This window comes from Nerophis lumbriciformis, linkage group LG11 (genome assembly GCF_033978685.3).
Source record: "Nerophis lumbriciformis linkage group LG11, RoL_Nlum_v2.1, whole genome shotgun sequence".
In the NCBI taxonomy this organism is placed as follows: domain Eukaryota; kingdom Metazoa; phylum Chordata; class Actinopteri; order Syngnathiformes; family Syngnathidae; genus Nerophis; species Nerophis lumbriciformis.
In genome coordinates this window covers 52,568,029-52,591,614 of record NC_084558.2, presented here as the reverse complement: position 1 = coordinate 52,591,614, position 23,586 = coordinate 52,568,029, and the positions used below count along the sequence as shown (strand labels likewise).

Below are 23,586 nucleotides of genomic sequence, written 5' to 3'. Positions count from 1 at the left end.
TGCTAATGTGTCGGTTTTCATGCTAATGTTAGCATGCTAATATATTATTTTCATATTTTAGCTAATGTTACTCATTTCAGCCTAAGAAATATGGATGTTGATACTTGGCGAAATATTAAAATGCTAATTTTATCTGTTTTCATGCTAATATATTATTTTCATATTTTAGCTAATGTTACTCAACCTAAGAAATACGGATGTTGATACTTGGCAAGACATTAGCGTTAGCATGCTAACATTTCCAGCTAGCAATTGAGCCCATTATGTGTATGTGTATATCTTTAAACTTAAAGATCTTGGATTTTGAGATTAATGATGCTAATTTATCAGTTTTCATGCTAATGTTAGCATGCTAATATATTAATAATGATGTAGTGTACGTTAGAATTGGTTCAGACTACCATGGATGATAATGAAAATGCTACTTCTGTACATTAGTTTACCAAAAAGGGGAAATATTGAAAAGAAAAACTCTTGTTAGACTCGCTGAAGAGCAGTGCTGGACTCTGACATGATCCCTGACCTTTATTTAAATGTCTGCTCTTGGTCTTTTTGCATGTTTTAATACTCAATACTGGTTTGTACCAGTTTTCTTTGCTGCTAAAAAAACAAAAAATCAAATACAAATAAAGTTGGGGAGGGGGAAACAGAGCTGTGCTGGACAATGAGCTGCCAGCATGTGGCGAGGATGCACACAGAGTTCCTTTTAACCGCAGCAAACAACAAGAAAGACTTAAAGGAGGGAACGTCCAGCGACTACTTCCTACTTTTAATCCCAAGTGCGTGTTTGGCGGGACTTAGGACACGGGCGGCAGATGAAGGTGAGGAGATCAGCAGCCAAATGACCTCAGAAACAATTTCAATTTGATGTGTCCTGGCCTTTGAGCGAGGAAGACATGTTACTGAGTCATCTGGCTCTCCAAGGCCTGGGCCGCCCACTCAGGAGCCGCCTGTCGGACCTTCTCCAGGAGGTTGTTGACTTGGAAACACAGAGACTGGATCTGCTTGTCCCAGGTGGGCAGCGGCTCTCGTGCTAAACAAGAGTCACACTTTTAGCACCAGGGAGACCCCTACTGGACACATCTACACACTACACATATACTCACATTTTCAGTAGAGCCGTAATAAATTCATAAAAGAAGCAAACTTCATGAATGTTTTTTGTGAGCAACAAGTACCGTATTTTTCGGACTATAAGTCGCAGTTTTTTTTCATAGTTTGGCCGGGCTCCAGTGCGATTTATATGTTTTTTTCCTTCTTTATTATGCATTTTCGGCAGGTGCGACTTATACTCTGGTGCGTATTTTCCGCACTATAAGGCGCACCTAAAAACCACACATTTTCTCAAAAGCTGACAGTGCGCCTTATAACCCGGTGCGCTTTATATATGGATAAATATTAAGATTCATTTTCATAAAGTTTCCGTCTCGCAACTTCGGTAAACAGCCGCCATCTTTTTTCCCGGTAGAACAGGAAGCGCTTCTTCTTCTACTGTAAGCAACCACCCGCCCGCGTAGAAGAAGAAAAAGCGCGCGGATATTATCATTTCCTTTGTGTGTTTACATCTGTAAAGACCACAAAATGGCTCCTACCAAGTGACAGGGATCCGGTTCATGAAAAGACGCAATCTCTCCATCCGCACACGGATTACTATTTCACAGCAACTGATATTCCTGTGAAGCGCACTGTGGATACAACGGGAGCACGTACGGTGAATATTCGCACCACAGGGAATGAGAAGTCATCCTTCACTGTGGTTCTAGCTTGCCATGCTAATGGCCAGAAACTTCCACCCATGGTGATATTCAAAAGGAAGACCTTGCCAAAAGAGACCTTTCCAGCCGGCGTCATCATAAAAGCTAACTCGAAGGGATGGATGAAGAAAAGATGAGCGAGTGGTTAAGGTAAGTTTAAGTTTACGCGAAGAGGCCGGGTGGCTTTTTTCACGCAGCTCCGTCCATGTTGATATACGACTCCATGCGCGCCCACATCACGCTGGTTTTTAATATATTATTAAAGTTTGACTGACCTATCTGACTGTTTTTTTGACATTCCTTTAGCGCAGTTAGATGCGGCTTACAACACCGGGCGGCTTATAGGTGGACAAAGTTTTGAAATATGCCGTTCATTGAAGGCGCGGCTTATAACCCAGGGCGCCTTATGGTGCGGAAAATACGGTACTCCGAAAAATACGGTATGTGCTCCAATCACTCTATCACAAAAAAATAAGAGTTGTAGAAATGATTGGAAACTCAAGACATCCATGACATGATGTTCTTTACAAGTGTACACTTATGACCACCACTGTATATACTTACATACATATATACATACATGTTTATATAAACATTACATACTTTACATATATACATACCCACACACAACATACATTACATACATGCATATATATATATATATATATATATATATATATATGTATGTGTGGGAAAAAAATCACAAGACTATTTCATCTCTACAGGCCTGTTTCATGAGGGGGGGTACCCTCAATCGTCAGGAGATTTTAATGGGAGCATTCGCATACCATGGTTTATATAGGGCACAGAGTGGGTGGGTACAGGCTGGCCTAGGGGCGTGGTGATTGGCTCATGTGTTACCTAGGAGGTGTTTCCGTCTATGGCGGCATGTTGTTACAATTTCGCTGCGCTTGTTGAGGGATGACAGGTCTGGACGGTAAATAATAAACGGTTTCTCTTTCAAGCATAGGTTGCATCTTTTATTACCACTATTGTAAGGTGTGCTGGATGCAAGAATTTGCCATGTTATTGAATATTCAACATTATTGTCTTTGAGGTCCCAAATGTGTTTGCTGAGTTCTGTGGTATTTCGCAGGTTTTTGTTCCTGAAAGAAGCCTTGTGATTGTTCCATCTGGTTTTGAATTCTCCCTCGGTTAATCCTACATATGTGTCGGATGTGTTAGTGTCCTTGCGTATTACCTTAGATTGGTAGACAACTGATGTTTGTAAGCACCCCCCGTTGAGGGGGCAATCAGGTTTCTTTCGACAGTTACATCCTTTGTTGGTTTTGGAGTCGCTCTGTCTGAGGGCCGACGGCTCATTTGCAATTGTTTCGTTGTGGTTTGAGATGATTTGTCGTATATTGTTCATGCAGCTGTAGCTCAATTTAATGTTGTTCTTGTTGAATACTTTTCTTAGGATGTTGTCTTTGGGAAAGTGTTTGTCAATCAGATTGAGGAATTTGTGTCCAATGTTCGTTGAGACGTTTTTGCTGTATGGGGGGTTGTACCAGATGATGTCGTTCCGTTTTCTGTTCTTTTTTGGCTGGTTTCCTGGCGTGGGTTCATAGGTGAGGGTGAAATTGTATCCGCTTTCATCAAGGGCTTTTTGGTACGGGGGGGTTGCTTGGTCAAATTCAGCTTTGCTAGATGACAGCATCGATAGCCTTTTATTGATTCCGGTAGGTATTCTTTTCGTGGTGGTGGGTGGGTGGTTGCTGTCATGGTGCACGTATTGGAGTGTTGTGTTGGGTTTCGTGAATGGTTGGTAGCTGTTATTTCTCAGGTTGAAAGTGACGTCAAGGAAGTTGACGGTTTGCTTGTTGGCTTCAATCGTGATCCGTAGGCCGTTCTCTTTGAAAATTTGGCATATGCGCTTCTTGGTATTCTCGCTGCTCCTTGGTGAGGCGCGACACACTGCCAGTCCGTCATCACGGTAAATACCAAGGTTCAGATTGAGGCTAGCGAGCTGGGAGAGGAGGAAACTCCCAACGAGTTCACACGTTTCTGCTCCGTCAAAACTTCCCATAGTGACGTCATATATATATATATATATATATATATATGTCTTAATAAGGTTATCCAAAAAATAGTGCTCGATACCGTAGTAGAGCGCAATATATGTATGTGTGGGGAAAAAAATCACAAGACTACTTCATCTCTACAGGCCTGTTTCATGAGGGGTTCCCTCAATCATCAGGAGATTGAGAATCATCAGAAAATCTCCTGATGATTGAGGGAACCCCTCATGAAACAGGCCTGTAGAGATGAAGTAGTCTTGTGATTTTTTTTCCCACACATACATATATATATATATACATATATATATATATATATATATATATATATATATACATATATATATATATATGTATGTCTTTAATGTATCAAATGACAATTTCTTCGGTTTCTGCAGCACTCATTTTAAATCTATTTATCAAAATTGTATTTATTTATAGATTTTTATGAAAAATGTATCTGCTCTCTCCAGCACTATTTTTTTATTTTTATTTTTTTTTTTTTACAATTTTATTTATTTATTGTTTTTCATGGACAAATTCTTTGCTCTCAGCAACACTCATTTTTAATGACTTTTTTATTGTTTTTTTAATCAACAAATTCTTCACACTCAGCAGCACTCTTTTTTTTTTTTTACATTTTTAAAATGGTATTTATTTATAGTTGTCTATAAAAAAATGTATTTGCTCTCTGCAGGACTGTTTTATTTGTCTTTTACAGTTTTATTTATGTAAATGTTTTAATCTGCCCTCTGCAGCACTCATTTTTTTTTCAGTTTTATTTATTTATTGCTTTTCATTAACAATTTATTCTCTCTCAGCAACACTCATTTAACATTTTTTATTTTTGTATTTTATTTACATATATTTTTTTATCAACAATTCCTTTGCCCTGTGCAGCACTCTTTTTTTTTTTTTTTTCCTTCAGTTTTATTTATTTATTGCTTTTCATGGACAATTTATTCTCTCTCAGCAACACTCATTTTTAATTACTTTTTTATCAACAAATTATTCGCACTCGGCAGCACTCATTTTTTTATTTACATTTTAAAATGGTATTTATTTATAGTTGTCTATGAAAAATGTATTTGCTCTCTGCAGCACTCATGGTTTTTTTTAAAGTTTTATTTATGTATTGTTTTTAATCAACAATTTCTTTGCTCTTAGCAGCATTTATTTTTTTTTAAATTACTTTTTTTTTTTTATCAACAATTTCTTTGCCCTCTGCAGCACTCATTTTTTATTTTTCCCCCCCCGTTTTATTTATTTATTGCTATTTATGGACATTTTATTCGCTCTCAGCAACACTTATTTTTAATTCTTCATTCATTTATTGTTTTTATCAACAAATTATTTTCACTCAGCAGCACTCATTTTTTTTATTCACATTTTAAAATGGTATTTATTTATAGTTGTCTATGAAAAATGTATTCGCTCTCTCCAGCACTCATGTTTATTTTATTTTTTACAGTTTTATTTATGTATTGTTTTTAATCAACAATTTCTTTACTCTCAGCAGCACTTATTTAAAAAATGGTTTTATTTATTTATTTTTTAATTTTATTTAAAAAATGTTTTTTTATCAACAATTCCTTTGCCCTCTGCACCACTCCTTTTTTTTCTTTCAGTTTTATTTATTTATTGTTTTTCATGGACAATTTATTCGCTCTCAACAAAACTCATTTTTAATTACTTTTTATCAACAAATTCTTCGCTCTCAGCAACACTCATTTTGAATTCTTCATTTATTTATTGTTTTTTATCAACAAATTATTCGCACTCAGCAGCACTCATTTTTTTAATTCACATTTTAAAATGGTATTTATTTATAGTTCATCCATCCATCCATTTTTTACCGCTTATTCCCTTCGGGGTCGCTGGAGCCTATCTCAGCTACAATCGGGCGGAAGGCGGTGTACACCCTGGACAAGTCGCCACCTCATCGCAGGGCCAACACAGATAGACAGACAACATTCACACTCACATTCACACACTAGTTGTCTATGAAAAATGTATTCGCTCTCTGCAGCACTCATGTTTTCATTTATTTATTACAGTTTTATTTATTGTTTTTAATCAATTTATTTGCTCTCAGCAGCACTTATTTAAATGTTTTATTCGCAATTTAAATTTTTTTTTTTTATCAACAATTCTTTTGCCCTCTGCAGAACCCTTTTTTTTTCTTTTTTCTTTATTTATTGCTTTTCATGGACAATTTATTTGCTCTCAGCAACACTCATTTTTAATTCTTCATTTATTTATTGTTTTTCATCAACAAATTCTTCGCACTCAGCAGCACTCATTTTTTTAATTTACATTTTAAAATTGTATTTATTTATAGTTGTCTATGAAAAATGTATTTGCTCTCTGCAGTACTCATGGTTTTTTTGGGTTTTTTAAAGTTTTATTTATGTATTGTTTTTAATCAACAATTTATTTGCTCTCAGCAGCACTTATTTAAAAAAATTGTTTTATTTATTTATTTTTTAATTTTATTTAAAAAACATTTTTTATATCAACAATTCCTTTGCCCTTTGCACCACTCCTTTTTTTCCAGTTTTATTTATTTATTATAAATAATAAATAAAAATTATTATTGTTTTTCATGGACAATTTATTCGCTCTCAGCAACACTCATTTTGAATTCTTCATTTATTTATTGTTTTTTTATCAACAAATTCTTCGCACTCAGCAGCACTCATTTTTTTAATTTACATTTTAAAATTGTATTTATTTATAGTTGTCTATGAAAAATGTATTCATCGCTGAAAAATGTATTTGCTCTCTGCAGCACTCATGTTTTAATTTATTTTTTACAGTTTTATTTATGTATTGTGTTTAATCAATTTATTTGCTCTCAGCAGCACTTATTTTGAATTCTTCATTTATTTATTGTATTTTATCAACAAATTCTTTAAACTCATGTTTTAATTTATTTTTTATTTTTATTTATGTATTGTTTTTAATCAACAATTTATTTGCTCTCAGCAGCACTTATTTAAAAAAATGGTTTTATTTATTTATTTTTTAATTTTATTTAAAAAACTTTTTTTTTTTTATTAACAATTCCTTTGCCCTCTGCACCACTCCTTTTTTTTCAGTTTTATTTATTTATTATAAATAATAAATAAAAATTATTATTGTTTTTCATGGACAATGTATTCGCTCTCAGCAACACTCATTTTGAATTCTTCATTTATTTATTGTTTTTTATCAACAAATTCTTCGCACTCAGCAGCACTCATTTTTTTAATTTACATTTTAAAATTGTATTTATTTATAGTTATCGCTGAAAAATGTATTCATCGCTGAAAAATGTATTCCCTCTCTGCAGCACTCATGTTTTAATTTATTTTTTTAGTTTTATTTATGTATTGTGTTTAATCAATTTATTTGCTCTCAGCAGCACTTACCGGTACTTAAAAAAAAAAAGGTTTATTTTCTTAAATTTTTATCAACAGTTCCTTTGCCCTCTGCAGCACTCTTTTTTGTTATTTTTTATTTATTTATTACTTTTCATGGACAATTTATTCGCTCTCAGCAACACTCATTTTTAATTCTTCATTTATTTATTGTTTTTTATCAACAAATTCTTTGCACTCAGCAGCACTCATTTTTTTAATTTACATTTTAAAATTGTATTTATTTATAGTTGTCTATGAAAAATGTATTTGCTGTCTGCAGCACTCATGTTTTTTTGGGTTTTTTAAAGTTTTATTTATGTATTGTTTTTAATCAACAATTTATTTGCTCTCAGCAGCACTTATTTAAAAAAATGGTTTTATTTATTTATTTTTTAATTTTATTTAAAAAACATTTTTTATCAACAATTCCTTTGCCCTCTGCACCACTCCTGTTGTTTTTTTTTCAGTTTTATTTATTTATTATAAATAATAAATAAAAAATTATTATTGTTTTTCATGGACAATTTATTCGCTCTCAGCAACACTCATTTTGAATTCTTCATTTATTTATTGTTTTTTTATCAACAAATTCTTCGCACTCAGCAGCACTCATTTTTTTAATTTACATTTTAAAATTGTATTTATTTATAGTTGTCTATGAAAAATGTATTCATCGCTGAAAAATGTATTCGCTCTCTGCAGCACTCATGTTTTAATTGATTTTTTACAGTTTTATTTATGTATTGTGTTTAATCAATTTATTTGCTCTCAGCAGCACTTATTTTGAATTCTTCATTTATTTATTGTATTTTATCAACAAATTCTTTAAACTCATGTTTTAATTTATTTTTTATTTTAATTTATGTATTGTTTTTAATCAACAATTTATTTGCTCTCAGCAGCACTTATTTAAAAAAATTGTTTTATTTATTTATTTTTTAATTTTATTTAAAAAACTTTTTTTTTTATTATTAACAATTCCTTTGCCCTCTGCACCACTCCTTTTTTTTCCAGTTTTATTTATTTATTATAAATAATAAATAAAAATTATTATTGTTTTTCATGGACAATGTATTCGCTCTCAGCAACACTCATTTTGAATTCTTCATTTATTTATTGTTTTTTTATCAACAAATTCTTAGGCACTCAGCAGCACTCATTTTTTTAATTTACATTTTAAAATTGTATTTATTTATAGTTATCGCTGAAAAATGTATTCATCGCTGAAAAATGTATTCGCTCTCTGCAGCACTCATGTTTTAATTTATTTTTTTAGTTTTATTTATGTATTGTGTTTAATCAATTTATTTGCTCTCAGCAGCACTTACCGGTACTTAAAAAAAAAAAAAAAGGTTTATTTTCTTAAATTTTTATCAACAGTTCCTTTGCCCTCTGCAGCACTCTTTTTTGTTATTTTTTATTTATTTATTACTTTTCATGGACAATTTATTCGCTCTCAGCAACACTCATTTTTAATTCTTCATTTATTTATTGTTTTTTATCAACAAATTCTTTGCACTCAGCAGCACTCATTTTTTTAATTTACATTTTAAAATTGTATTTATTTATAGTTGTCTATGAAAAATGTATTTGCTGTCTGCAGCACTCATGTTTTTTTGGGTTTTTTAAAGTTTTATTTATGTATTGTTTTTCATCAACAATTTATTTGCTCTCAGCAGCACTTATTTAAATTTTTTATTTGTAATTTAATATTTTTTTTATCAACAATTCTTTTGCCCTCTGCAGCACCCTTTTTTTCTTTTTTATTTATTTATTGCTTTTCATTGACAATTTATTTGCTCTCAGCAACACTCATTTTGAATTCTTCATTTATTTATTGTTTTTTATCAACAAATTCTTTAAACTCATGTTTTAATTTATTTTTTATTTTTATTTATGTATTGTTTTTAATCAACAATTTCGTTGCTCTCAGCAGCACTTATTTAAAAAAAAAAAGTTTTATTTTTTTTTAAATTTTTATCAACAGTTCCTTTGCCCTCTGCAGCACTCTTTTTTGTTATTTTTTATTTATTTATTACTTTTCATGGACAATTTATTTGCTCTCAGCAACACTCATTTTGAATTCTTCATTTATTTATTGTTTTTTTATCAACAAATTCTTCGCACTCAGCAGCACTCATTTTTTTCATTTACATTTTAAAATTGTATTTATTTATAGTTATTGCTGAAAAATGTATTCGCTCTCTGCAGCACTCATGTTTTAATTAATTTTTTTACAGTTTTATTTATGTATTGTGTTTAATCAATTTATTTGCTCTCAGCAGCACTTATTTAAAAAAAAAAGTTTTATTTTTTTTACATTTTTATCAACAGTTCCTTTGCCCTCTGCAGCACTCTTTTTTTGTGTTTTATTTATTTATTACTTTTCATGGACAATTTATTTGCTCTCAGCATCACTCATTTTTAATTCTTCATTTATTTATTGTTTTTTATCAACAAATTCTTCGCACTAAGCAGCACTCAGTTTTTTTTTTAATGTTTTATTTATTTATACTTTTTTAGATGAAAAATTCCTTTGCTGTCTGCCCGACAACCAAAAGTGCAACCAAATTAGATAGTTGATGCTGTGACCTGATTGGCTGTTAGCGTGTGACAGTGACCACTTCCTGCATTGCTAGGTTACCAGAGAGCGAGTGCCTTTGTTCATGCAACCAACCTTGCTTCCATACTTCCACTTTGTCCCGACGACGAAGGACATAAACATTTTATGTTGAAGTGAACTCACTTTCAAAGTGCACGATGCTGTCGATCTGGTCGATGAAGCCGTTCATGCGACCCTCCGTGATCATCTGCGAGGCGATCTTCTCCGCCTACAAGCAGCAGAAACATTTCAGCAGCGGCACACTCCCAACAATGGCGTGCAGAAAAAGGTGCTGGCCTTAGCGGGCGGTATCTCCAGCAGCGCTCCCAGCTCCTCGAAGGTGATGTTGTTGTAGAGCTTGCTGGCCGACAGCAGGTTGTGTTCGATCACGGCTCGGTCCAGGATGCTGGAGCCTGAGACCGGAAGCACAAGTTTACTTTTAGGACTTTTCTTTTCTTGGGATCCGGCGAGCTGACCGTCCGCCGTGGTGGCCTTCTGGTGCGGCATGAGCATGGCGGCAAACTCCTGCAGCTGGTTGCCTCTGATGATGCGGTCCAGGTACATCTTCTCCAGGATGCCGTAGGCCGCCAGCTGCTGGCAGCGCTCGTCCTTGAAGAGCGTGGCCAGCATGCGGGAACGCTGCTGGCCTGCAACACCCGCACAGTCAGGGTGTGGCTGGCGTGGGGCCACGCCGGGTGTGTGGCGTCCTACCTGCCGACGCCAAGATGGTGCAGTTGAGCGCGTGCTTGAGGGCCTCCAGACGCTCGGTCTCGTGGACGATGGACTTGTAGGACAGCTCGTTGTACCTCTGCGCCGCCTCGATGAACTTCCTGCGGAAGTCCAGGACTCTGGCGTAGCAAACCTGAGGAGGAGGACAGCAATTACCAATCAAACTCCAATATTTACACTCCTTAAAACCTCTAAAGGCTTAGTGTCCACATACGTGGACAGCACCTTTTAGCTCTGACTTCCAAAATGGTGTACACTACTGAATTGGGGTCTTATAGACACTCTTATTGTCAGAAGAGTATAACATACAATGGAATTTGGAAAAAAAAAAAAAGTGTAAAAATAAGAATTAGCATGTCACTAAACACGAAGTACACGTTTGTGTACTTATGGACTAAGTACATCATATCAAAAGATGATTCTTAGTTTTTATTCTAATTAGGGTCCAATAAGCCCAAATAGCAAAGAGAAGAAGAAAAAAAAGCATGTAAACAAACAGCTTGGGCCTTAAGAGGTTTTTAAAGTTTTGTATTCAATCAGAAATATCAAGCAAGTGTGGATAGGGTTTGACCTTTTTCCCATCATGCTTTGTAATGGCTTTGAATGGATGTCATTTAAAATGTCTTTGTCTTTTATAACAGCAGGTTATGTTAAGTGTGATGACTTTTTTTTTGTTGCTTGCATTTTTTTTGCACCATTACTTGGGAAGGTTGTTTGGATTTGGTCATATAAGTAAATGCTGTGCTACTGTCATTCACGGTCGTTGACCCGAGTAACTCACGTTTTCCAGACCGCTTTTTAATCTTATGAAGTCTCGCGAGCGGGTAGTTTGGAGTCCTCTGGTACTTCCAACTCTTTTACTGTTGCACATATAGTGGTGAAAATGTGCCAAAACGTGCACCTCTAATGTGTTGCCTCATTTTTTTATTTACATTTTAAATTTTTTTATTTATTTATAGTTGTCTATGAAAAATGTATTTGCTCTATGCAGCACTCATGTTTTTTGTTGTTGTTTTATACAGTTTTAATTATGTATTGTTTTTTGCACCATTACTTGGGAAGGTTGTTTGGATTTGGTCATATTAGTAAATGCTGTGTTACTGTCATTCACGGTCGTTGACCCGAGTAACTCACCTTTTCCAGACCGCTTTTTAATCTTATGAAGTCTCGCGAGCGGGTAGTTTGGAGTCCTCTGGTACTTCCAACTCTTTTACTGTTGCACACAAAGTGGTGAAAATGTGCCAAAACGTGCACCTCTAATGTGTTGCCTCATTTTTTTATTTACATTTTAAAAATGTTTATTTATTTATAGTTGTCTATGAAAAATGTATTTGCTCTATGCAGCACTCATGTTTTTTGTTGTTGTTTTATACAGTTTTAATTATGTATTGTTTTTTGCACCATTACTTGGGAAGGTTGTTTGGATTTGGTCATATTAGTAAATGCTGTGTTACTGTCATTCACGGTCGTTGACCCGAGTAACTCACCTTTTCCAGACCGCTTTTTAATCTTATGAAGTCTCGCGAGCGGGTAGTTTGGAGTCCTCTGGTACTTCCAACTCTTTTACTGTTGCACACAAAGTGGTGAAAATGTGCCAAAGCGTGCACCTCTAATGTGTTGCCTCATTTTTGTATTTACATTTTAAAAATGTTTACTTATTTATGGTTGTCTATGAAAAATGTATTTGCTCTATGCAGCACTCATGTTTTTTGTTGTTGTTATATACTTTTTTTTTATGTATTGTTTTTTGCACCATTACTAGGGAAGGTTGTTTGGATTTGGTCACATTTGTAAATGCTGTGCTACTGTCATTCACGGTCATTGACCCGAGTAACTCACATTTTCCAGACCGCTTTTTAATCTTATGAAGTCTCGCGAGCGGGTAGTTTGGAGTCCTCTGGTACTCCCAACTCTTTTACTGTTGCACACAAAGTGGTGAAAATGTGCCAAAGCGTGCACCTCTAATGTGTTGCCTCATTTTTGTATTTACATTTTAAAAATGTTTACTTATTTATGGTTGTCTATGAAAAATGTATTTGCTCTATGCAGCACTCATGTTTTTTGTTGTTGTTATATACTTTTTTTTAATGTATTGTTTTTTGCACCATTACTAGGGAAGGTTGTTTGGATTTGGTCACATTTGTAAATGCTGTGCTACTGTCATTCACGGTCATTGACCCGAGTAACTCACATTTTCCAGACCGCTTTTTAATCTTATGAAGTCTCGCGAGCGGGTAGTTTGGAGTCCTCTGGTACTCCCAACTCTTTTACTGTTGCACACAAAGTGGTGAAAATGTGCCAAAACGTGCACCCCTAATGTGTTGCCTCAATTTTTAATATACATTTTAAAATTGTATTTATTTATAATTGCCTATGAAAAATGTATTCACTCTCTGCAGCACTCATGGTTTTTTTTTTTAAAGATTTATTTATGTATTGTTTTTAATCAACAATTTATTTGCTTTCAGCAGCACTTATTTTAAAATGTAAACTTTTTTATTTTATTTATATATATTTTTTAATCAACAATTCTTTTGCCCTCTGCAGCATTTTTTTTTTTTTTTTTTTTTTTTCATTTATTGCTTTTCATGGACAATTTATTTGCTCTAAGCAACACTCATTTTTAATTCTTCAATTATTTATATATATATATATATATATATATATATATATATATATATATATATATATATATATATATATATACACATATATACATATATGTATATATATATATATAGCAGCTACACAACAGCTAAGCACACAATAGCATACAAGCTAGACGTAGGTAACATTCATTGAACAATGTTGCGGTGGAATATTACTTACACATACAAAGTCTCCAGTAACAAGCGTGTGTGCATTATTCAACTTACTGCGTCATGATGAACTATTGTGCCCACTAGGTGTCACACGAAAAAAACTATTAGCACTTCGCTTCAATTTAAAAACAGCAAAAGTGTATTCCAGACAATTAAAAACTAAATATGTCATAAATAGCAGCTACACAACAGCTAAGCACACAAGCTAGACGTAGGCAACATTCATTGAACAATGTTGCGGTGGAATATTACTGACACATACAAAGTCTCCAGTAACAAGCGTGTCCGCATCATTCAACTTACTGCGTCCTGATGAACTATTGTGCCCACTAGTTGTCACACAAAAAAAACTATTAGCACTTTGCTTCAATTTAAAGACAGCAAAAGTGTATTCCAGACAATTAAAAACTAAATAGGTCATAAATAGCAGCTACACAACAGCTAAGCACACAAGCTAGACGTAGGTAACATTCATTGAACAATGTTGCGGTGGCATATTACTTACACATACAAAGTCTCAAGTAACAAGCGTGTCCGCATTACTCAACTTACTGCGTCATGAGCTTAACTTGATGAATTATTGTGGCCACTAGGTGTCACAAAATAAAAAAAAATGTATCACTTTGCTTCAATTTAAAGACAGCAAAAGTGTATTCCAGACAATTAAAAACTAAATAGGTCATAAATAGCAGCTACACAACAGCTAAGCACACAAGCTAGACGTAGGCAACATTCATTGAACAATGTTGCGGTGGAATATTACTGACACATACAAAGTCTCCAGAAACAAGCGTGTCCGCATCACTCAACTTACTGCGTCATGAGCTTAACTTGATGAACTATTGTGCCCACTAGGTGTCACAAAATAACATTTTTTTATCACTTTGCTTCAATTTAAAGACAGCAAAAGTGTATTCCAGACAATTAAAAACTAAAGAGGTCATAAATAGCAGCTACACAACAGCTAAGCACACAAGCTAGACGTAGGCAACATTTATTGAACAATGTTGCGGTGAAATATTACTGACACATACAAAGTCTCAAGTAACAAGCGTGTCCGCATCATTCAACTTACTGCGTCCTGATGAACTATTGTGCCCACTAGTTATCACACAAAAAAAAACTATTAGCACTTCGCTTCAATTTAAAGACAGCAAAAGTGTATTCCAGACAATTAAAAACTAAAAAGGTCATAAATAGCAGCTACACAACAGCTAAGCACACAAGCTAGACGTAGGTAACATTCATTGAACAATGTTGCGGTGGCATATTACTTACACATACAAAGTCTCAAGTAACAAGCGTGTCCGCATTACTCAACTTACTGCGTCATGAGCTTAACTTGATGAATTATTGTGGCCACTAGGTGTCACAAAATGAAAAAAATGTATCACTTTGCTTCAATTTAAAGACAGCAAAAGTGTATTTCAGACAATTAAAAACTAAAAAGGTCATAAATAGCAGCTACATTACAGCTAAGCACACAAGCTAGACGTAGGTAACATTCATTGAACAATGTTGCGGTGGAATATTACTTACACATACAAAGTCTCCAGTAACAAGCGTGTCCGCATTACTCAACTTACTGCGTCATGAGCTTAACTTGATGAACTATTGTGCCCACTAGGTGTCACAAAATACAATTTTTTTCATCACTTTGCTTCAATTTAAAGACAGCAAAAGTGTATTCCAAACAATTAAAAACTAAATAGGTCATAAATAGCAGCTACACAACAGCTAAGCACACAAGCTAGACGTAGGCAACATTTATTGAACAATGTTGCGGTGGAATATTACTGACACATACAAAGTCTCAAGTAACAAGCGTGTCCGCATCATTCAACTTACTGCGTCCTGATGAACTATTGTGCCCACTAGTTGTCACACAAAAAAAAACTATTAGCACTTCGCTTCAATTTAAAGACAGCAAAAGTGTATTCCAGACAATTAAAAACTAAATATGTCATAAATAGCAGCTACACAACAGCTAAGCACACAAGCTAGACGTAGGCAACATTCATTGAACAATGTTGCGGTGGAATATTACTTACACATACAAAGTCTCCAGTAACAAGTGTGTCCGCATCACTCAACTTACTGCGTCATGAGCTTAACTTGATGAACTATTGTGCCCACTAGGTGTCACAAAATAACATTTTTTTTATCACTTTGCTTCAATTTAAAGACAGCAAAAGTGTATTCCAGACAATTAAAAACTAAACAGGTCATAAATAGCAGCTACACAACAGCTAAGCACACAAGCTAGACGTAGGTAACATTCATTCAACAATGTTGCGGTGGAATATTACTGACACATACAAAGTCTCCAGTAACAAGCGTGTCCGCATCATTCAACTTACTGCGTCCTGATGAACTATTGTGCCCACTAGTTGTCACACAAAAAAAAACTATTAGCACTTTGCTTCAATTTAAAGACAGCAAAAGTGTATTCCAGACAATTAAAAACTAAATAGGTCATAAATAGCAGCTACACAACAGCTAAGCACACAAGCTAGACGTAGGTAACATTCATTGAACAATGTTGCGGTGGAATATTACTGACACATACAAAGTCTCCAGTAACAAGCGTGTCCGCATCACTCAACTTACTGCGTCATGAGCTTAACTTGATGAACTATTGTGCCCACTAGGTGTCACAAAATAAAAATGTTTTATCACTTTGCTTCAATTTAAAGACAGCAAAAGTGCATTCCAGACAATTAAAAACTAAATATGTCATAAATAGCAGCTACACAACAGCTAAGCACACAAGCTAGACGTAGGTAACATTCATTGAACAATGTTGCAATGTGATATCATGATGGAGGTATATTACTGACACAGTAACAAGCGTGTCCGCATCACTCAACTTACTGCGTCATGAGCTTAACTCGATGAACTATTGTGGCCACTAGGTGTCACTCAAAAAAACAATTAGATATAATTATTAAATAGGATTCAAATCAAGAGCAAGATTACAAATTCAGTGTCAATGTTTGAGTGGGCCCCGGGCCTGTGTGTAGTGGAAAAGTTGGGCCCTGAGGTCAAAAAGCTGAAGAACCCCCGCCCTCACCTTGTAGTGGATCTGCAGCTGCTCGTTAGAGGACTCGTTCTGGAGCAGCGAGGCTCTGTTGATGTAGGCCTCGGCCTGCACCGGGTCGTCGTCCTCCAGGTAGAGGCGGGCGATTTTCAGGTAGGTGTCCAACTTGTAGTCCACGTTGTACTGCCTGAGGAGACACGCTTAGTGACCCGGACGGACTCACGGGTGGGTGGGAAAAGGTGGCATACTTCTGTCCCGTCTCCAGGGGGATCCCCACCAAAACCTGGGCCGCGTTCCTCCAGTCGCCCTCCTTTTCGTAAATGGTGGCTAAGTGCTGTCTGATGGAGGCCACCTGCGCACGGCCAAGAACACGTTGGCGTTCACCAGGAGCCAGAGCCAGAGCCAGAGACGGTGCGGAGGGTTAGTACAAAGTCCTTACTTGTTCCTCGAAGGATATGACCCTGGGCTGGATCTTCTCCAAGGTGAAGTGGTACACCGCCTTGGCTGTGGCGTCCGGCAAGTTGGGGAGATGTGTGCAGAAGTCTGTGAGCAGCTGTCTGGAGATGACCAGGCTCACGTTTTCATTCACCACTAAGTATGCGGGGGGCAAACAAGCAAACTGTACTCTTAACTGCCGTGAAGGCAAAGCGCAAAGTCAGGGTGGAACAGAACGAAAGCAGGACTTACTCGCTTCCACAAAGGCCTTCAAGGACTCCAGTTGATCCGCATCTGTGAACTGGACCGCCTTTTCCAGGATTTGTCGATATCTGGGTGATATCACACGATTATAGCAAAAATAAAAATCACGATTGATATTGAATTCACGATTAATAACAGGATTAATCATTCATTTGAATGGATGTAAGAATAGTTTGAATGTTGGAATGGCGGCAGATAAGTTGTCCTGCACCGCGACCGGCTAGCACCGGGCACTCCCGCAGGACTAGGAGCGGAGTTACCGGGGAGAATGGGCCTTAGCCCAGGGACTAGAGAGGGTTAGGGTTAACCCTAACCCAGATCTGGCCCGCCACATCATTTTGTATGTCCCACAAACGCCTGGAAATAATATGCGTCAATAAACAACCTTATATATCCTTCCGCTTATCCGAGGTCAGGTCGCGGGGGCAGCAGCCTAAGCAGGAAAGCCCAGACTTCCCTCGCCCCAGTGTTGCGTTCGGACCAGTTGTTCCTCTCAGGGAATTCAAGCTCTTTACGACACTTAAAGCTGAGTAGAAGAACCACCAGAGACAGAATAGGTATTTTGTAATATATTTGCAAAGCTTTGTAAATATAATGAGACCAGTCCAGCATAGAACATTCAATCGCGCAGCGAAGATGGTCTGCCCTAAAATATGGAAAGCTTCTATTCTATAAAGTCTCTCTCCCTCCCACCCTCGCTGTCTTGTCTTCCCAGCCCAAACACATGCCCATTGTCCTCCGCAGCTGGACTCAAGAAGAGATAAAAGAAGGAGCATCTCTCCTCCTTACATTCCATATTCAAGGTCAGCACACAGTATTTGCAGACAACCAAAAGACCACAATTGGAAGAAAAACACTAGCTGTTTTGTAATATGATGATGAAAATAAAGAAGTAACACTTAAATACGGATATATGTAAATATCTGCCTCCGACACCAGCCACTTCGTCCAGCTCTTCCTGAGGCGTTCCGAGGCCGGCCGGGAGACATAGTCCTCCCAACATAGTCCTCCCAACGTGTCCTGGGTCTTCTCCGTGGCCTCCTACCGGTCAGACGTGCCCTAAACACCTCCCTAGGGAGGCGTTCGGGTGGCATCCTGACCAGATGCCCGAAACCACCTCATCTGGCTCCTCTCCATGTGGAGGAGCAGCGGCTTTACCTTGAGTTCCTCTTTTACATTTTCACAGAAAAAATATTGGCAGCACGGTGGAACAGGGGTTAGTGCGTCTGCCTCACAATACGAAGGTCCTGGGTTCGATCCTGCGCTCGGGATCTTTCTGTGTGGAGTTTGCATGTTCTCCCTGTGACTGCGTGGGTTCCCTCCGGGTACTCCGGCTCCCTCCCACCTCCAAAGACATGCACCTGGGGATAGGCCCCTCCCACCTCTAAAGACACGCACCTGGGGATAGGCCCCTCCCACCTCCAAAGACATGCACCTGGGGATAGGCCCCTCCCACCTTCAAAGACATGCACCTGGGGATAGGCCCCTCCTACCTCCAAAGACATGCACCTAGGGATAGGCCCCTCCCACCTCCAAAGACATGCACCTGGGGATAGACCCCTCCCACCTCCAAAGACATGCACCTGGAGATAGGCTCCTCCCCCCTCCAAAGACATGCACCTGGGGATAGGCCCCTCCCACCTCCAAAGACATGCACCTGGGGTTGGCCCCTCCCACCTCCAAAGACATGCACCTGGGGGTAGGCCCCTCCCCCATCCAAAGACATGCACCTGGGGATAGGCCCCTCCCACCTCCAAAGACATGCACCTGGGGTTGGCCCCTCCCACCTTCAAAGACATGCACCTGGAGATAGGCCCCTCCCACCTCCAAAGACATGCACCTGGGGATAGGCCCCTCCCACCTCCAAAAACATGCACCTGGGGATAGGCCCCTCCCACCTCCAAAGACATGCACCTAGGGATAGGTTCCTCCCACCTCCAAAGACACGCACCTGGGGATAGGCCCCTCCCACCTCCAAAGACATGCACCTGGGGATAGGCCCCTCCCACCTCCAAAGACATGCACCTGGGGATAGGTTGATTGGCAACACTAAATGGTCCCTAGTGTGTGAATGTTGGCCCTGTGATGAGGTGGCGACTTGTCCAGGGTGTACCCCGCCTCCCGCCCGAATGCAGCTGAGATAGGCTCCGGCACACCCCGCGACCCCGGAAGGGACAAGCGGTAGAAAATGGATGTTTACTATATATATTTGAGTTATTATATGAACAAAGAGGGACTAAGTCAAATCCACTGTTGGCTAAACAGTAGCTGCTAGCTACTTTGAACCAGAAATCACGCAAAAAGACGCTAACATTTGCGTGGCTCGTTGTCCGTAGTGACGACGTCATGTTCCCACGATCTATCACCGCGTGTTATTTCCCAACACACTTTTGATCAGCCACGCATTAAGAGAACACAGCTAGCTAGGCTACACACGTTAGCTTAGCATCTCGTCCATTCGTTCCAGCTCACAAATAACGTGTAATGTTCCGCATAAAACGGAACAAAACGTTTGTAGTAGACGTCACGTACTTGGCGGCGAGGTCTTTGTGGGAGCCACTTGAGTTCATGAGCTGTGCGAGCTCTTGCCGCACGTCGGTAGCCATGGTCGCCCGTCCCGGTGTCAACAACACCCGCTCCTCTGCCAAAAGACTTCCGGTGACGTCAGACTCGTCAACCAAGCAATCGCAATGCCGAAGAAAAAACATTTCTGAATAAAATAAAACATTAGTGCAAAATAGGTCGCAGCATGTTTTGGTCATTTTTGTTTATGAATCGGTATTAAAAAAAAAAAAAAAAAAAGACGATTGGCTTATTTGGGGAATTTTATTTTGAAAGAATTGAAAAACAAAGCGTTCTTCTCATTCACTGTCAAAGACAAATTATTGTGTATTTAAATTTCATATAAATACAATTAAAATGGCCGGTCAGCAAAAACATAAAACGGACCACAGATGTTTTCACGTATTTCGACAGCAGAACCGGAAGTTGCTATTTAAAAGGCCAGGCCGTGGATTTACCTGCCTGTAGGAAAACAACATTATTGCCTAAAAAAAAATGTTGTATTGTTATTACTTAAAACAAAAGTACAAATCACTACGAAAAAAAACTGGTCAAGAGTGAGATGTTTTTTCACATTTTCTGACACTGGAACCGGAAGTTGCTGTTTAAAGACGAGAACCGCGGACCGGCGTTGTGTTATAGAGTGATGTATCTTTTTAATCTAAGAAAAAAATGAAAAAAATTAATGAAATGGGTTGCAGTATGTTTTAAGCATTTTTTTCATGAATCGGTATTGAAAAAAAAAAATTACGATTTGTTTATTTGGGGAATTTTATTTTGAAATAATTGAAAAACAAAGCGTTCTTTTGTATCAAAATTGTATATTTCATATAAATACAATTAAAATGACCGGTCAGCAAAAACATAAAACGGACCACATATGTTTTCACGTATTTCGACAGCAGAACCGGAAGTTGCTATTTAAAAGGCCAGGCCGTGGATTTACCTGCCTGTAGGAAAACAACATTATTGCCTAAAAAAAAATGTTGTATTGTTATTACTTAAAACAAAAGTACAAATCACTACGAAAAAAAACGGTCTAGAGTGAGATGTTTTTCACATTTTCTGACACTGGAACCGGAAGTTGCTGTTTAAAGACGAGACCGCGGACCGGCGTTGTGTTATAGAGTGCTGTATCTTTTTAATCTAAGAAAAAAATGAAAAAAATTAATGAAATGGGTTGCAGTATGTTTTAAGCATTTTTTTCATGAATCGGTATTGAAAAAAAAAATTACGATTTGTTTATTTGGGGAATTTTATTTTGAAATAATTGAAAAACAAAGCGTTCTTTTGTATCAAAATTGTATATTTCATATAAATACAATTAAAATGACCGGTCAGCAAAAACATAAAACGGACCACAGATGTTTTCACGTATTTCGACAGCAGAACCGGAAGTTGCTATTTAAAAGGCCAGGCCGTGGATTTACCTGCCTGTAGGAAAACAACATTATTGCCTAAAAAAAAATGTTGTATTGTTATTACTTAAAACAAAAGTACAAATCACTACGAAAAAAAAACGGTCTAGAGTGAGATGTTTTTCCACATTTTCTGACACTGGAACCGGAAGTTGCTATTTAAAGAGGAGGCCGCGGACCGGCGTTGTGTTATAGAGTGATGTATCTTTTTAATCCAAGAAAAAAAAGGAAAACAATTAATGAAATGTGTTGCAGTATGTTTTAAGCATTTTTTTCATGAATCGGTATTGAAAAAAAAAATTACGATTTGTTTATTTGGGGAACTTTATTTTGAAAGAATTGAAAAACAAAGCGTTCTTTTATATCAAAATTGTATATTTCATATAAATACAATTAAAATGACCGGTCAGCAAAAACATAAAACAGACCACAGATGTTTTCACGTATTTCGACAGCAGAACCGGAAGTTGCTATTTAAAAGGCCAGGCCGTGGATTTACCTGCCTGTAGGAAAACAACATTATTGCCTAAAAAAAATGTTGTATTGTTATTACTTAAAACAAAAGTACAAATCACTACGAAAAAAAAACGGTCAAGAGTGAGATGTTTTTCACATTTTCTGACACTGGAACCGGAAGTTGCTGTTTAAAGACGAGAACGCGGACCGGCGTTGTGTTATAGAGTGATGTATCTTTTTAATCTAAGAAAAAAATGAAAAAAATTAATGAAATGGGTTGCAGTATGTTTTAAGCATTTTTTTCATGAATCGGTATTGAAAAAAAAAATTACGATTTGTTTATTTGGGGAATTCTATTTTGAAATAATTGAAAAACAAAGCGTTCTTTGGTATCAAAATTGTATATTTCATATAAATACAATTAAAATGACCGGTCAGCAAAAACATAAAACGGACCACATATGTTTTCACGTATTTCGACAGCAGAACCGGAAGTTGCTATTTTAAGACCAGGCCGTGGATTTACCTGCCTGTAGGAAAACAACATTATTCCCTAAAAAAAATGTTGTATTGTTATTACTTAAAACAAAAGTACAAATCACTACGGAAAAAAAAACGGTCAAGAGTGAGACGTTTTTCACATTTTCTGACACTGGAACCGGAAGTTGCTGTTTAAAGACGAGAACGCGGACCGGCGTTGTGTTATAGAGTGCTGTATCTTTTTAATCTAAGAAAAAAATGAAAACAATTAATGAAATGGGTTGCAGTATGTTTTGGTCATTTTTTTCATGAATCGGTATTGAAAAAAAAAATTACGATTTGTTTATTTGGGGAATTTTATTTTGAAATAATTGAAAAACAAAGCGTTCTTTTGTATCAAAATTGTATATTTCATATAAATACAATTAAAATGACCGGTCAGCAAAAACATAAAACGGACCACAGATGTTTTCACATATTTCGACAGCAGAACCGGAAGTTGCTATTTAAAGACCAGGCCGTGGATTTACCTGCCTGTAGGAAAACAATATTTTTGCCTAAAAAAAATGTTGTATTGTTATTACTTAAAACAAAAGTACAAATCACTACGGGAAAAAAAACGGTCAAGAATGAGATGTTTTTCACATTTTCTGACACTGGAACCGGAAGTTGCTGTTTAAAGACGAGACCGCGGACTGGCGTTGTGTTATAGAGTGATGTATCTTTTTAATCTAAAACAAAATGACAAAAATTAATGAAATGGGTTGCAGTATGTTTTAAGCATTTTTTTCATGAATCGGTATTGAAAAAAAAAATTACGATTTGTTTATTTGGGGAATTTTATTTTGAAATAATTGAAAAACAAAGCGTTCTTTTGTATCAAATTTGTATATTTCATATAAATACAATTAAAATGACCGGTCAGCAAAAACATAAAACGGACCACATATGTTTTCACGTATTTCGACAGCAGAACCGGAAGTTGCTATTTAAAAGGCCAGGCCGTGGATTTACCTGCCTGTAGGAAAACAACATTATTGCCTAAAAAAAATGTTGTATTGTTATTACTTAAAACAAAAGTACAAATCACTACGAAAAAAAAACGGTCAAGAGTGAGATGTTTTTCACATTTTCTGACACTGGAACCGGAAGTTGCTGTTTAAAGACGAGAACGCGGACCGGCGTTGTGTTATAGAGTGATGTATCTTTTTAATCTAAGAAAAAAATGAAAAAAATTAATGAAATGGGTTGCAGTATGTTTTAAGCATTTTTTTCATGAATCGGTATTGAAAAAAAAAATTACGATTTGTTTATTTGGGGAATTCTATTTTGAAATAATTGAAAAACAAAGCGTTCTTTGGTATCAAAATTGTATATTTCATATAAATACAATTAAAATGACCGGTCAGCAAAAACATAAAACGGACCACATATGTTTTCACGTATTTCGACAGCAGAACCGGAAGTTGCTATTTTAAGACCAGGCCGTGGATTTACCTGCCTGTAGGAAAACAACATTATTCCCTAAAAAAAATGTTGTATTGTTATTACTTAAAACAAAAGTACAAATCACTACGGGAAAAAAACGGTCTAGAGTGAGAT

General features: G+C 36.6%; 1 protein-coding gene across 2 annotated transcripts; it reads right to left on the bottom strand.

The window, feature by feature from the left end:
• Positions 1-487: 487 nt before the first annotated feature.
• Positions 488-19,740, bottom strand: cops4 (COP9 constitutive photomorphogenic homolog subunit 4 (Arabidopsis)). Of its 2 annotated transcripts, XM_061966340.1 has the most exons (10): positions 19,601-19,740; positions 17,057-17,136; positions 16,809-16,960; positions 16,618-16,721; positions 16,403-16,556; positions 10,490-10,640; positions 10,255-10,425; positions 10,076-10,191; positions 9,923-10,007; positions 488-1,033 (listed from the first exon to the last, which is right to left on the bottom strand). In XM_061966340.1, the coding sequence occupies exons 1-10, from the start codon at positions 19,672-19,674 to the stop codon at positions 900-902; spliced, it is 1,221 nt and encodes a 406-aa protein (XP_061822324.1). In that variant the 5' UTR covers positions 19,675-19,740; the 3' UTR covers positions 488-899. The 2 variants fall into 2 exon arrangements, with proteins under 2 accessions (XP_061822324.1, XP_061822323.1); XM_061966339.1 differs by having other exon boundaries at positions 10,076-10,425.
• Positions 19,741-23,586: the final 3,846 nt, after the last annotated feature.